Source organism: Gossypium arboreum, chromosome 11 (genome assembly GCF_025698485.1).
Source record: "Gossypium arboreum isolate Shixiya-1 chromosome 11, ASM2569848v2, whole genome shotgun sequence".
NCBI classification, from domain to species: domain Eukaryota; kingdom Viridiplantae; phylum Streptophyta; class Magnoliopsida; order Malvales; family Malvaceae; genus Gossypium; species Gossypium arboreum.
In genome coordinates, this window is record NC_069080.1 from 120,920,574 (window position 1) to 120,937,057 (window position 16,484).

General features: G+C 35.9%; 1 protein-coding gene and 1 non-coding gene across 2 annotated transcripts; both read right to left on the reverse strand.

Moving 5' to 3' along the window:
- Positions 1-3,832: 3,832 nt before the first annotated feature.
- Positions 3,833-3,905, reverse strand: TRNAA-AGC (transfer RNA alanine (anticodon AGC)). Its single transcript has one exon. It is a non-coding gene; the product is annotated as a tRNA-Ala (tRNA).
- Positions 3,906-14,153: 10,248 nt separating this feature from the next.
- Positions 14,154-15,638, reverse strand: LOC108471701 (uncharacterized). Its single transcript, XM_017773278.1, has 2 exons — positions 15,070-15,638; positions 14,154-15,012 (listed from the first exon to the last, which is right to left on the reverse strand). The coding sequence occupies exons 1-2, from the start codon at positions 15,636-15,638 to the stop codon at positions 14,154-14,156; spliced, it is 1,428 nt and encodes a 475-aa protein (XP_017628767.1).
- Between the last annotated feature and the right edge of the window lie 846 nt (positions 15,639-16,484).

Below are 16,484 nucleotides of genomic sequence, written 5' to 3' on the forward strand. Positions count from 1 at the left end.
AGGCGCAATAGCAGTGGATGGTACAAACTTGCTAACTTGCTTGGCACCTTGTTCAAAAATTCCGGACTGCAGCCTAGCCTGTAAAACCCAAGGTTTCCCCAAGGGAGGCTTAGCCTTGGAATTTCCCTATCAGCTTTGCAATGTTGCTACATTCATTTAAAGCTGATATTTATAGTCAAAATGTCTTCTGTTGAGAAAGGTGTCTAGGTGGTCGAAGATGTGTCTAAGGAGTTAATTGATACTTTTGAACAAAAAAATGCATCAGGTGTTTTTGTACATTTTAATTTGTTAAAATACTCTTATGTTATTTTCGGAAAAAAATAATAATAATCATGGACTAATAAAAGTGTTCTATATTTATTATATTTCTCTCATGTGTTTACCATTTTCCTTCTTTTCTTTTCTTTTCTTAATAATTATATCTTTTTCCAAGTCCATTTTATAAATATTAATTTTTATAAAGATTGAAAAGGTTATTTAATTCTTTTAAAATTTCAAAAACAATATATAAAATATTGTTTAAAATATATAAATTTGAAATTTTAAAAAATAGAAAATGTAAATTTAATTTTTTTCAAAAATAAGAAGTAAAAATTATTGAAACTTATAAAAAAAATTCTACAAACAATTTGTTTAAATTGACCAGCGATCGAAAATGAATTTTGAAAATTGGTCAACATTAGTAAATGCTAGTCAAATCCGATCGAAGTCAGTAATTTGTTGAATTTATATATATTTTTTATTTTTTTCTTGTAACTCAATAATTTTTACTTCCTTTTAATTTTTTTTAAATTTAGCTAAAGTTTTATTTTTATTTTTAAATTTTAGTTGTAACTTAAATGAAACAATGCGTTTAATAAACAAACTTATAAATATTTTCACTTCTTTTTTTCATTTGCCCGTAATTGTTGCTTCATATTTTTTCTCGTCATCGGCAACCATATTGCTTCTTTTTCATTCGATCGGCAACCTCCATTTGTTGGAATCTTTTCGCATAATATGAAACATTCACTCTTTTAAGGTTTCCTAAATATAAATACATTTTTCTCTTTTTTTTTTCACATTATCTTTTTTCCATGCAATTAATAAAACGTTTCAAACCATAAAAAGAAGGTACAACCCAACATCCTTTCCTACACCTAATGTCATTTTTAACAAACTTCTAATAGCTACAATATTTGTTAACAAGTTTCACGTTAACGGTACAATTTTTTTAATTTATGACATGGTTTGATCTAATAGCTACAATATTCTATTTTGTGTCTTGCAACCACAACTATTGATTTAAATTGAATCTCACTTATATCGCCCCAAAGAAAGATCCTATCTTAAACATTAGTGGCATGTATAAGAAAATTGTCATTGCTAATAAAGCTTTGATAGTGTTAGTAAAAATTGAAGTTTTGAGATCTTTAAATTCAAAAATTCAATTTTCACTATAACTATTTATGCATATATGGACTCTCAATCTCATATTATCAATCACATAAGCTTTTATTTAGAGTACATCATTTGTTAAGAGTGTGCAAAACTCGATTTAATTTGAAAATTTAAAAAAAATTTAATTTTTGAGTTAATCAAATTGAGTTATTCAAGTCAACTTGAATAAGTAATTTGAATTTCTAGTTCAAGTCGAGTTGAATTTTACAATTCGAATAAGAAATTAGTATAAATACCCTTTTAGTCCCTGTCAATTTTGAAAATGAATAAATTGGTCTCTCTCCCAACAAAAATTACAAAAAATTTCAAACTAATTTTTAAACTTAAAAATATTTTTAAAAATTTCAAGTTTTACATTTTAAAAAAAATATAAAAATCTAAAAAATATATAAAGAAAGTTAAAATTTTCGAATTTTTTTCACTCGATTCAATCGAATACTCACTCCATTACTTTCCATCACATCATATCATCTCTTGCCACACTCAAGCTTTCCCTTGGATTTTAGGAATAGATTAATTCAATAGGACAATTGTTCCAAGGGGATCACATTACTCTCTTCCTTCTTAGGGGTGAATGTTCGATTGGATCGAATCTAATGAAAATTTTTCGAATTAATCAAGTTGATGAATCCTATTTTATCATCCTAACTCGATTTGAAATTTTCTGAAATCGAGCCGAATGAGATGGAATTTAAATCCAATTGAATCAAATATATTTGTTCGAGTTAAATTAAAAAAATAATTTTGGTGTTTTATATTTTTATGTAATCCTTTTTGAAAACATTTTTCTTTAAAGTTTTTAAATATGATATTACAAACAAAAAATTAGATTAAATAAATGAACAAATAAAAGCAAGTGATGAAGAAGAACAGGAGGATTTTGATTTTTGGGGATACGGGGAAATAAAGGGATAGTTTGGTATTCAGTTTATATTCTAATTATTCAAATTTAAAAACTCAACTTAACTTGAGCTTGAAATTCAAAAAAAAAACTTGAATTTACTCGATAAACTTAATTTGAATAATTTAAAATTTAATTTTTTTTTAATAATCGAATTTACTTCACTTTATCTTTTACCAAACATGATTATAAAAAAACTCAAAAGACTCCACCGGTGACTTCTGCCAACAAAGTCTGTATCAATGATATCATCATCGCTAATTTTCCACGACTTTTCTTCATTAATTGCTTAAAAACTGACCATGAAAGTTCTATCGGACCATAAAAAAAGTTATGCACTTCGAAGAAACTTCAAATAAAGTTATACTCGCTTTATCTTTGTTAATGGACCTTCATTAAGGCAATTTTTTCAGTCATTCAACTTCCAAATATTTTCTCTTCAGTTTCTTTGCATTCCCCACAACAAACCATTTACTTCACCATCACGTATAATTAATATATATTTATGTATGCTCTAAACTCTAAAACCACGCTAGTCCCTCGAGAATCTCAGCTTTTTCACCTACTTAAAACTGTTTCGATTCAAAAACAATGCAGGCAACGAATCATGAAATCCGCATATTTCTTCTTTCAGCCATCTATCTCTCATCCTACAGCCTCTTCCCAATCTACCAAGCCTACACTCATGGTGACTTCTCCATGGTGGCTTTCACAGTATTCGTTTACATTGGTTCTTTCTGTCTCATCTATTGCATTAAACAACTCCAAGATTCACCTCCCATGGACACTTCACTAAGGAAACGTTTCTTGAAATCTGTCATCTGGTTTTTAATCAGTGTTATCTCATTCGGATTTGCTTATCGATTCTCCACCTTTGCTCATCCTGTTGCAGCTGTTTTTGTCTTTGCTCTTGCAGTTTCTGCCAGTTCTTTCCTCTTCTTCTTTTATTTTGTCCGACCCAATTGCAAGAGCGGAACTCTAACAACTGAGCTATATCCTACGAGTCAAGTGGAGAATGCATGAAGGAGTCCAATGCTTCTTCTATTCTTTTCCTTGGCGCAGCTGGACCATCCTACACCAGTTCTTTCCTCTGCAGCTTATTTTATTATTATTTTTAAAGTATTCATCCTTGTTACCATTCATTCAATTTAAAGAGTGAAAAACCAGTAAAACCAAAATCTTGAGAGTTGCAGACTTGCACTGGTTTTCACAGTGGACTTGTTTATAGCTTATGACAGTTAAATGACAATTTTAAATATAAATACCATTTGATTCTTTTCTATTGAACAAAAATAATAAAGATGAGGTGATTTTGGAATTATATCCACTTATTATATATATATATATATCCATCAGCAGCCCTCTTATCCTTCCCTTTAATATAAAACAAAGTTTTCAGAGCGAAAATGAAGCAGAACTAGAGCTCAGAGGACCCAAAAATGGAAAAATAAAACTAACCAAGCAAAAGAACAGGGAGGGTCCTGTAAAATATGGAGATGCGGGGTATCGATCCCCGTGCCTCTCGCATGCTAAGCGAGCGCTCTACCATCTGAGCTACATCCCCCTTGCGACCTTACTGTTCCATTAGTCTATATGTCGTGAAATATGAATTAAAGATGCGATTATGCAGCACTTTTTCAAGTATATAAAAATCACTTACTTTCCCCGAGTATGGTTTAAACTTTGTAGGCCTATTTTTTCAAACATAAAACCCAAAGTGTTATATATAATTGAAATATTGTTCAAATAATTTATTAAATTATGAGCAATTTAAATGAAAAATATATCAATAATTATAAAATGATTGTTGATACAAGGATTAGAAAATGGTTAGAATGGTAAGCTTACCTTCGTTAGAATGGTTAGCAGATTGTATGTATTCCTCCCCTCATCCTTCCTTAGGTTCGGGCAGGATTATTTGGACACACATATCTTCAGGGTCCTTTTTGGTTTGCAGTGCCTTTTGGTCTCTTAAGGAGAATTTTTGAAATTCTGGGGATACCTTCTGGAAGAACAGTTGGATATATCTGGGATCGTAAAAAATTAATTTTTTCCTATGGTGTTAGCATCTAAACAACAGCTTCTGACCAATCTGGAGCGTACTAGGCAGGGAATTGGTCACAATAGCTATTGTCCTGTTTGCAATTGCAAAATAGAGGATACTCTCCATGTGTTTCGAGATTGTTCGGCAGCGAAGAAAGTTCAAAGGCATGTTATACCAATTGATAGGCAATGCCAATTTTTCTACGAGTTTCTTCAAGATTGGTTGATTTCTAATCTTGGATGTCATGCGAGGTTGTCTGGACGAGAGGTAAATTGGTCTTATTTTTTCGGACTAATTGCTTGGTGTATCTAGAAGAACAGAAGCCTGTTCATCTTTCAAGGCATTACTGGGACGACTCTTGAGACTATTAAGGTTTCCTTTAGTTGGGCCCTGCAGTTTGAATTAAGTCATAAATGTTACCAACACATCCCTCAATCTAATGCTTCTCAGGCCTCCATGGCAAATCATGGGTACTGTAACACCCATAACCCGTATCCGTCACCGGATTAAGGTTACGAGGCATTACCAAACATAAGCACAATTCATCACAATCACTTATTACAAATCATGCACAAATTTATATTTACTTCGTTATAATAATTTTGTACTCAATTAGCAACCAACCACTCATCCATATAAGTCAAGTCTGCATATACAAACCACATGAGCAATATAAATCGAACATACATTATTAATCATATTACAAAATTAATCCATGCTACAAAATTTAACCATATCAATATCATTATCTTTTGTCAAATTAAAATTTCAATTCAATTAATATGTATCAAACCTTACCACATGTGTCTTGTCGAAACCATTTTGTTTGAAAACGGGAAACGACTTTGTTCGAAAGTGAAAATTAAAACGGGAGTCGCCACCGATCTTTATTAGGTGTGATCGGATCACCTTTGTTTTAATAAAACATTTTAGTTTACTAAAACGGTGTTTTTGGTCTACGAAACTCGAGAGAAAAGGATTCGGGAGTCGGTTACGTGTGAGGAAGGATTAGCACCCCCGACACGCCCAAAAATTGGTGCCGAATTGATTAGTTAGTGTCTTAATGTCAAAAGTTAAAAAATCGGGAATGGATTTGAAATACGATCCTTTTTTATTAACATTGATCTTAAAAATGCTTGAATTAGCTCAAAACGATTGTTAAAGATTTCCTTATCTCGAGATATCGGAGTATCACATCCCGTAAGTTAGGACACAATACCATGAACTCCCGAGCGCAAAGTCGTCTTTCATTTTAATTGGAATTTCGGGTATTTTGAAACTCAAAAGGGTATTTGGCTATTTAGAATCAACGAGAAAATCAAAACCCCGTAAGTTAGGGCACAATTCCTCGACGTTCCAAAACGCGAAACATTGCCTTATTTTGAAATTTTTGCTTTTGAATAATAGCGAGTATAATATTTAAACGACGTGCGTTATTTGTTTTGATTAAAAATAAACGATTTATTGGATAAACGCAACGAGGTTTGATTCATGAGGCGATGATATGAAATAGAAATATAGTAATAAGCCTAGAGCAAGGATACATGAACACAACATTATACGAATGAATAACAATAATGCAAAAATATGAAATGGGCGAATTGAAATACACAATGGTGACAATCACACAACATACATTATTTAAATACTAATCATTAATAGTAAAGAAATGAAATAAATAATATAAGCGGTTTAGAATAAATAATAAGACAATTCTAAACAAATAATACATAAAAAACAAGCAAAAATATGAAATGAGCGAATTGAAATACACAATGGTGACAATCACACAACATACATTATTTAAATACTAATCATTAATAGTAAAGAAATGAAATAAATAATATAAACGATTTAGAATAAATAATAAGAAAATTCTAAACAAATAATACATAAAAAACAAGTTTAAAATAGGTATTACGAAAGCAATTTTAAATAAGTAAAAACAATATACAAAGCAATTTAGAATAAAATAATATATAGACAATCTAAAATAACTAATTTAGAAAAATAATCTAAAATGACATATAAAAGTTTAAACTAAATAATATAAAAAGAAATTTAGAATACATAATATATAAAAAATATATAACAGTTTAAAAATAATAATGTAAAAGAAATTTAAAGTAAATAACATATAAAATAATTTGAACCGAGTAATATATATAAAACCTTAAAATAGACATGCATAATAGTTTAAAGTAAACAATATGTATAAAATTTAAAATGAATGATGATTCAAAAATGTAAAAAAAACTTAATATACATAATAATAAAATGACTTTTAAAATGAATAATGTAAGACTACAAACTTAAAATAAATAATAAAAATAGTCCCAAAAAACTGAATAAATAAATAAATTAATTAATTAATAGACTAGGACTAGGCTGAAATTAAATAGAAACTTAGAGGTAAAAATTATAAATAAAAAAAAGGCATTAAGGACCAAAGTGAAGCGCACATAAAAGAACAAGGGATTGATTAGGAACTTATTCCCAACCCTCTATGCGCAGTGTTTCAAAGGACTAAGGTGTATCAAAAATAAAATTGTTTGGCTAAAATCTAAAAAATTAAAAGAAACAAACAAGGGTCCGATTGCGGTGCACCCCAAAAGTGGAGGGACCACGCGTGAAATAAACCCCAAAAGGATGAAACACGCGGATCCCCTTAATGGCGGGGCGGGTCGCGCACGGGTGGTCCAAAACGGTGCCGTTTTGGCTCCTGGACACACACCCAAAAACGGCGCCGTTTCATGGGTTGTATTTAAACCCAAATTTTTTTACAAAATTCATTTTCAGCCTCAGTTTTTTTAAAAACAGAAAGCTTCTTTGCTCTCTCTCCCTTCCTCTTTTCCTCTGGTCAATGAGGATGCGGTTCACCTCCGCGTCGGCCGCCATAAGCGGTGGTCGGAAGTGTGATAATGGGCCCTTTAGCCCCCTTTTTAAACGCGCCTAAAGGCCCCTCCCTTTTTTAGCCCCAAAAGGATCGAGAAGAGAAAACCCCTCTCTCCCTTTTAGACTCAAGTCCAGTGACAGAGAATGAGGCTCTGATGGCCGACCACGGAGTAAATCTGTAAGTTCCCTTTCCTTCTTTTTACTTTTAGTTATTTTTGTATAAAAAATAAATAAAAAATAGAATAAATGAACTCAGAACTTAAAACGAAAATGGAAATAAAATCAACCTTTTTTGGTTTTTTGCTATTTTGATTGCTTAATGCGTGTAAAAAAAATACAAATGGAATGAAAATGGCTTTTATAGTCGAATACATGCTCGTTCAATTTATATTCTTTGTCTATTTCTTCGTTGTTTTTTCTTTTGTTTGCTATCGTTTTTGTCCTCTTGTTCGTTGTTTCTTTTTGTTTGGGTGTGAATCCTTCTTTGTAGGTGTCAGACACGCGTGGTGGCCAGCGATGGCGGTGGTGGCATGCGTAAGGGGGCTGAGCGGCGGCTACAGTGCTAGGGTTCTTTGTTTTCTGAAAGTGTTGTTGGGTTAGGGTTAGAAATGGGCCTAGGTAGTTTGGGTTTGTATTTGGTTTTAAAATTTGGGCTGGTTTGGTTTGTATGGGTTTGGGTATTGTATTATTGGGCTGATTTGATTTGTAAAATGGACTTTTATTTGGTTATTTGGATTTTATTTTTTATTTATTTGCCTAGGCCAAAAATTGGCCATTACAGCTACCCCTCTTTGCTCATTGTCGTATAACGAGAATGGAGCAAAGACTCCAAAATGACCAATTTTGCCTAGTCTCGCCGAATCTTAACTTCTTTGATAGCCTCGTTCCAGTCCACTAAAACTTCAAGGAGATAAGATTCACCATGATAAATTTGATCCGACCTACTGCAACTTCAGAGGTATAGGACCTGTAACTCATAGCTTTAATTCGTTCCACTGCAACTTCAGGGAAATAAGATTCACTAACTTCAGTCTGCTCCACTGCAACTTCAGGGAAATAAGACTTGTAATTTCAACCTGCTCCACTGCATCTTCAGGGAGATGAGGTTTGTGACTTTAATCTAATCCACTGTAACTTCAGGGAGATGAGATTCGCCATGGTAACTTGATTCAACCTACTGCAACTTCAGAGGTATAGGATTTATAGATTTAATCTACTCTACTGCAACTTCAAAGAGATAAGATTTGCTATATTGAGTCTGCTCCACTGCAACTTTAGGGAGATAAGACTCTGTGACTTTAATCTGCTCCACTGTAACTTCAAGGAGATGAGATTCGCCATGGTAACTTGATCCAACCTACTGTAACTTCAGAGGTATAGGATTTATAGCTTTAATTTGCTCTACTGCAACTTCAGAGAGATAAGACTCTGTAATCTGTAGCTTTGATCTACTCTACTATAACTTCAGAGAGATAAGATTCGTGACTTCAATCTGCTCCACTACAACTTCAGATAGACAAGATTCGCCACTTCAATCTACTCCACTAAAACTTCAGGGAGACAAAATTCGTCATGGTGATTTCAATCCGTCCCACTGCATCTTCAGGGATGTAGGATTTTGATTTTTTTTGGTCTGTTACACCATTCTTGGAGAACATGACCTATTGAATCTATTTCATGGGCCTATTTATGCCAAATGATTAGAATGTCATGATCAGAATGAATCAAATGCTCCTAGCTAAATGTGTATGAATGATGTTTGCATGAATACAAAAATGTCATTTTTTAATGCTTAATTTGATATCACTTGTCATTCATCGAGGCTTTATCATTGACATATTACTCTATCTTTTTCTTCAACTGGTATCTTTGGCAGAAAACCCGAAGAAATAATCACAATTTGGGCTATTCTTTCCCCAACGTTTCCAACCTTTGAATACAAGGTGATTCAAACTAATTAATCCCGTTTCAGGTCCTTGTATCATTTAAAAGCATATCAGAGTAATAGATAAAACTCTTTTTTTGAATATTATTAGTCCATTAATCATCATTTCAACGAAAAACGCTTGAAAAAGATTATCGCATTAGACAAAATGGAATTTTATTGAGAGCAAAGCTCAAAATGAATAGGGTAATCGAGATAGCAAATTTACTAAGATACAAAATGAGAATTAATAAATTAATCAAGATAGCATATTCTGCCAAAAAATACAAAATGAATGAGATAAGAATAAGTGCTCCAGATATCGTAGTATGAGCTTCGTAACATAAATCCTCTTGAGGAACTTTTAAAACTTGGTATGTGTTTGGATGACCAAGGGTAGTTTGTTGATGCCCCAATATATAGCATCCCTCCTTCTTGTTAATTCAGAGAAGACAAGACTACCGCATGTCCCATCTTCGATCAAAATTTGAATTGCTCATTCCTGGGTTTTCAATTCAACCCCTTTGGTTTCAAACTGCCCTTTTACGAGTTTTCGCCTTGGCCTCTCTATTTTTTTTTTAAGGTAAAGTACCTCTTGACTGAATCCAAATTCACAGGATTAGGCAGGCTTTTTCCATCCATCTCGGCCAAAATCAGGACTCCTCTAGAGAAAGCCTTTTTTACCACATAAGGTCCCTCCCAATTTGGCATCCATTTCTCTCTGAAGTCCTTTTGTATGGGGAGGATCTTTTTCAAAACAAAGCCTCCCTATGGAATTCTCTAGGGCGAACCCTCTTATTATAAGCCCGCGTCATTCTCTTTTGGTACATTTGACCATGACGGATAGCTTTTAGTCTCTTTTCTTCAATTAAGTTCAGCTGATCATATCGAGACTGGACCCATTCTGCCTTATCTAACTTTAGTTCTGAAAGCACACGTAAAGAGGGAATCTCGACCTCAATAGGCAGAATTGCCTCCATTCCATAAACTAAAGAGAAAGGCGTCGCCTCGGTATAGGTTCTGACTGACGTCCGGTAGGCATAAAGGGCAAATGGTAATTTCTAGTGCCAATCTTTATAGGTCTCGGTCATTTTTCCTATGATCTTCTTGATGTTCTTATTGGCCACTTCCACTGTAACATTCATCTTTGGGCGATACGGTGACGAGTTATGATGTTTGATCTTGAATTGGCTATAGACTACCACTATCGTGCTGTTGTTCAAGTTCAGTGCATTGTCTGATATGATCCTTTCAGGCATCCCATATCGACATATGATTTCTTTCTTTAAGAACTTGCTGACTGCTGACTTTGTGACGTTGGCGTAAGAAGTAGCCTCTACCCACTTGGTGAAGTAATCTATAACTACAAAGATGAATCAATGTCCATTAGATGCTTTCGGTGAGATCGGTCCTATGACATCCATGCCTCACATGGAGAAAGGCCATGGAGAAGTCATGACATGAAGGGGTGAAGGAGATACATGAATTTTATCTCCATAAATTTGGCATTTATGGAACTTCTTGGCATAGTTGATACAATCTCCTTCCATAGTGGACCAATAATATCCTAATCTCATGATCTGTCTGGCCATTGTGAAATCATTAGCGTGCGTTCCGAAAACACCCTCATGAACCTCTTCTAAGATTTGCTTAGCCTCAATAGCGTCCACACATCTTAGGAGTACCTGATCCTTCCTTCTTTTATATAGGATCTCTCCATCTAAGACATAGTCACTGGCCAACCTTCTTAATGTCCTCTTATCATTTTCGGTCGTTTGGTCTGGGTATTCACTATTCCTCATATATCGCAAAATATCTTGATACCAAGGACGATCATCTTTTTCTTCTTCTTCGTCGATGTTGCAGCAATGAGCGGAGCCTCATAAATACTCATTTAGATGGGCTTTATATCCTCTTGCTTGTTCACTTTAATCATAGAAGCTAAGGTTGCTAAGGCATCAGCCATCTGATTTTCATCTCATGGGAGGTAGCAGAAAGTGATATCATCAAAATCCTCAATTAACTCAAGAACCAGCCTTCAGTGATTGATCAACTTAGGGTCTCTTGTCTTCCATTCACCTTTAAGCTGATAGATCACTAATGCAGAATCTCCGTATACTTCTAATACCTTGATCTAGTGTTCTATGGCTGCACGGATGCCCATGACGCATGCCTTGTATTTCGCCATGTTATTTGTGCAGTCAAAATCCAATTTACTAGTGAAAGGATAATGATCTCCATTTGGGGAAACCAAAACTGCCCTGATTCTGTTACCCACAATATTTGAAGCTCCGTTAAAATTTAGCTTCCAAGGATGGCCTTCTTGAGAGTCCTCTTCCATGGTCACAATATACATTAGATTCTCATTCGGAAAATCAAACCTCAACTGCTCATAATCTTCTAGAGCTCTACTGGCCAGAAATTCTGCTATTGCACTCCCCTTTACAGCTTTTTGGTTTACGTAGACTATATCAAACTCAGAAAGAAAAATTTTTCAACGAGCCGTCCTTCCGTTCAAAGCATTTGACTCCATCATGTACTTCAGAGGGTCTACTTTTGAGATAAGCCAAGTCGTGTGGTATAACATGTATTGTCTCAGTCTTCGGGTTGTCCAAATCAAAGCACAACACAACTTTTCGATTGATGAATATCCCGTCCCACATTCCGTGAATTTCTTACTGAGATAGTATATCGCTTTTTCTTTTCTTCCCGACTCGTCATGTTGGCCTAGCACACATCCCATGGAGTTTTTGAACACTGCCAAGTACAGTATCAATGGTTTATCCAGGCAAAGTGGCATCAGTACTGGGGCATTGGACAAATAATGCTTGACTTTGCCAAAAGTTTTCTGGCACTCCTCATCCCAAACACCTGGGTTATGCTTCCTAAGGAGACGGAATATCGGGTCACATTTCTTCGTTAGTTGTGAGATGAACCGAGCAATGTAATTCAGTCTTCCTAGGAAACCTTGAACTTCTTTTTGAGTGCGTGGCAGAGGTAATTCTTGTATGGCCCTGACTTTATCTGGGTCAATCTCAATCCCCTTTTCACTGACTACGAATCCTAACAGTTTTCCTAACCGGGCCCCAAAGGTACACTTTGCGGGATTAAGTTTTAGCTGAAACTTCCTCAACCTTAAAAATAATTTTCTCAGGACTTGCACATGCTTCTTTTCTATTTTGGATTTTGCAATCATGTCGTCAACGTAAACTTCGATCTCCTTGTGCATCATGTCATGGAACAAAGTTACCATGGCTATCTGATATGTTGCTCCTGCATTTTTTAGTCCAAATGGCATCACCTTATAACAAAACGTTCCCCACATGGTTACAAATGTCTTTTTTTCCATGTCTTCAGGATGCATTTTTATCTGGTTGTATCTCGAGAAGTCGTCCATGAAAGAGAAAAGTGAGTAACCTATCGTGTTATCTACTAGTGTATCAATGTGAGGCAATGGGAAATTGTCTTTTGGGCTGGCTTTGTTCAAATCCCGATAGTCCACGCACATTCGTACCTTCCCATCTTTCTTAGGAACTGGGACTATGTTGGCTACCCATTCTGAGTACTTGACCACTTGTAAGAAACCGGCATCGAATTACTTCTTGACCTCTTCCTTTATCTTCAACAAAACATCAGGTCTCATCCTCCAGAGTTTCTGTTGAATCGGCCTGCATTCTTCTTTTATAGGGAGTCGATGTACCACGATATCAATGTTCAAACCGGGCATGTCTTAATATGACCATTCGAAACCATCTTTGAATTCTCAGAGTAACTCCATGAGGTTTCACTTTGTTTTTGCAGTGATACTAACTCCAATCTTCACCTCTTTTCCTTCTCCTAAGCTACCAATTTCCACCGACTCTTTGTGAGGTAGGATTTGTTTCTCCTCTTGTTCTACCATCCTTAACAAATCAGGAGATAGGTTACAATTTTGGTCATCCTCAAAATCCTTAGTGTCATTCATACACAAATCTTGCTCGAAAGGAGTCTCTGAGTCAGTGGCAACGTTACTCATATCATTGATATCTGGAGACCTGTTATGGATGAAGAAAGAAATCCAAAAAACAAAAGAATCTAAGAATATTTGATTTGTGTGGTATGATTATGAATGAAGTAGAAAGAATAAAAGAATATTTGCTTACGATGATACGCAAAAATGTATTTTTTATTGAAATAACGATATTTGGACATATGCCTATTTCATAAAAGAATTCTTATTGCCCCTAGGCTTAGAGCAATAAGCTTGTTTTGAATATTACTCTAAATTAATCCTAAAAGTTACAGGGATCTCTTCCGCGGTCCAATTGCTCAAAACACTTCCAAGGATGAAAGGTGAATTCCAGATAAATTCTCTTCAGTTTTCCCTTCGGATATGGCATTAATGCTCAACTATTTAACATTTCTTCAGAAGACTCTTTCTTTGTTGATATTTTTTTGGAGTAAATAGTCCTTCCTAACACAAATGTTCTAGATAAATGAGGAAAGGTCATCGGCTCCCATTTGACCTCCTCACCACGCAGACGCGCTCTTCTCATCTCTTGCCTTTTCTCCAGCTCTTTCTTCTTTTGCTTCACATCTGGCTTAAATCTTAAGCCAAGGCAGTCTCATTTTTCCCTTAGCACTGGTACCTCTATCCTTCCTTGGAGGCATCTTCCAAGTCCTCTTCCTGGCAGGGCTCATTTTTCGACCGTTAATCGCAGGCCCGTCCTTGTAGTTTTGGATATTTTGGGCATTGGAATCTTGTTCCTTTCGACAATAAATGCAGCATTGACAAATTCTAGTGATCGAAAAGAACACTCTATCGCCTCATCGTCTATACCCATGTATGGTGCGTTACTGGTAACGGATGCAATGATGTCTTCCTCCGTGTTTATCGTTACTAGCCTACCGTAAGTTACCAATTTCAACTTTTGGTGTTGTGACGACGGCACTGCCCCCGCCGAGTGAATTCACGGCCTCCCCAACGGGCAATTATACAAAGGCTTGATATCCATTACCAAGAAGTCCACCTCGTATGTATTTGGGACAATCAAGAGAGGTATCTCGATTCTTCCCATCACTTTTTTTTCAGTACCGTCAAATGCTCTTACTATGTTTTGACATGTCTTCATGTTAGAGCTGTCCACTGGCAATCTATTTAATGTGGATAAGGGCAGGACATTCAACGCTGATCCATTATCAATCAGTGCCCCCGGAAACACGTGTCCTTTGCAACGAGTGGTGATATGCAGGGCCTTTGTAGATCTCATACCTCCCGGTGGTATTTCATCATCATTAAAGAAAATAAAATTATCAGCACTGATGTTATTGACCAGACGATCGAGTTTGTTAATAGAGATATCATCCGCAACATATGTTTCATTTAACACTTTCATCAATGCACTGCGGTATGTTTCTGAGCTTAAGAGCAAGGCTAGTACCGATATGTGAGCTGGCTGTTTGTGCAACTGTTCCACAACGCTATGCTCACTGTGCTTCAAGAATTTTAAGAATTCCTTAGCCTCTTTTTCAGTCACAGGCTCATTGACAGGTGATTCTGGTCTGGTTGTCTTTTCCCTTCTTTGTTCAACAACCACGGATTTTCCTTTAACTGATTCTGCTTTTGTATTCGGGGTATAATGCCTTCCACTTCGTGTATAGAAACCTTCATCTTGACCTTCCTCTGAAGTGCCAACTGGGTTTTTCTTTTCCGGGATTGTCACGTTACAGTCATAGTTCCAATGCACATTCTTGCTATCTTTATAAGGGAAAGCAATGGGCTTTTGGATTATGACCTTTGGCACAGTCGGTACTTCCACTTCACTGATTCTTGGTCATCATATGATTACCACTGGGCGATTGCCCCCGGGGACTTTATTGGTTTACCCTCCTTCTGAAACGCATACATCTTCTCCTTCTAGGCTCTCAGTATACTCAAAGAATCCAATCTCTTTATTTTCCATTAATCTCTGTACCAGTGCCCTGAATTCATTGCACTTTTGGATCTCATGCCCCTCCTCGTCGTGGAATTCATAGTAGTACTTTGCTCCTTTAGGCTTTTCCCCTAAATCTTGTGTAACTAAACCTTCTTCCACCATTTTCTTCCAAACCCATCTCAACGAAGTCTTCACCTCTGCTACGTCTATCTTGGCTCTCTTCCTTCCATTTTCAATTATCGCGTTTATCGCTTTGTCTGAATGATTGGGTAACGGATTCCCTGCCACATTAGGTCCTGTGGGATCATCGAACTTTACAATGCCCATCTTTATGAACCTTTCAACTAATTTTTTGAAAGCAGTGCAGTTCTCAATCATGTGTCCCGAGATTCCTGCATGGTATTCGCATTGCGCGTTTGCGTCATACCACTTGGAAAATGGAGGTTGCATGGGTTTTAGGTAAAATGGGAACACAACATGTGCATCGAACAGATTCTGGTAAAGCTCCCTATACGTCATTGGGATTGGTGTAAACTGAACTCTTTCTGTGTTAGGCCTCAGGTTGGAGTCTTGTCTTGCGGAGCCCTAATGGTTAGTAGTTACTGCCCTCGGCTGGCTCACTATGACTCGCTTAGAATAACCTTTATTGTATACGCTCGCATTGTTCATCTCGTTTTCTTTCCTTCTTGGAGCCGATCTCTTAGCGCTTTCCTCTACTTCAATATTCCCACATCTTAACCCATTTTCTATCATCTTCCCAGATATCACTATGTCTGAGAAGCTCTTAGTAGCGCTTCCCAACATATGGTTAATGAATGAGGCTTTCAGGGTATTGATAAAAAGCATGGTTGTTTCCTTTTCCAAGAGAGGTGGTTGGACTTGCATCGTTACTCCCTCTATCGTTGGCCATACTGCCTGAAGCTCTCACTTGGCTTCTTTTCCATATTTTGTAATGTAATTCTGTCGGGTGCTATGTTTGTCACGTGACCATATTGTCTCATGAAAGCTTGAGCCAAGTCCTTCCACAAACTAATTTGAGTACGACTTAGCTGGTTATACCACTTGGCCGCTGACCCGATCAGACTGTCTTAGAAACAGTGAATTAATAACTTATCATTATTAACAAATCCTGTTATTCTTCGACAGAACATCGTTATGTGAGCTTCAGGGCATCTAGTCCCGTTGTACTTTTCAAACTCAGGGGTTTTAAATTTTGGTGGGAGCACCAGATCTGGGACCAAGCTTAAGTCCTTAGCATCGATCCCACTACGATAATCAGCAATCTGCATTGCTTTAAATTTCTCTTCAAGCCATTTACACCAGTCATTAAGTTGTTTTGCCAGTTCTACTTTTCATTTCTCCATT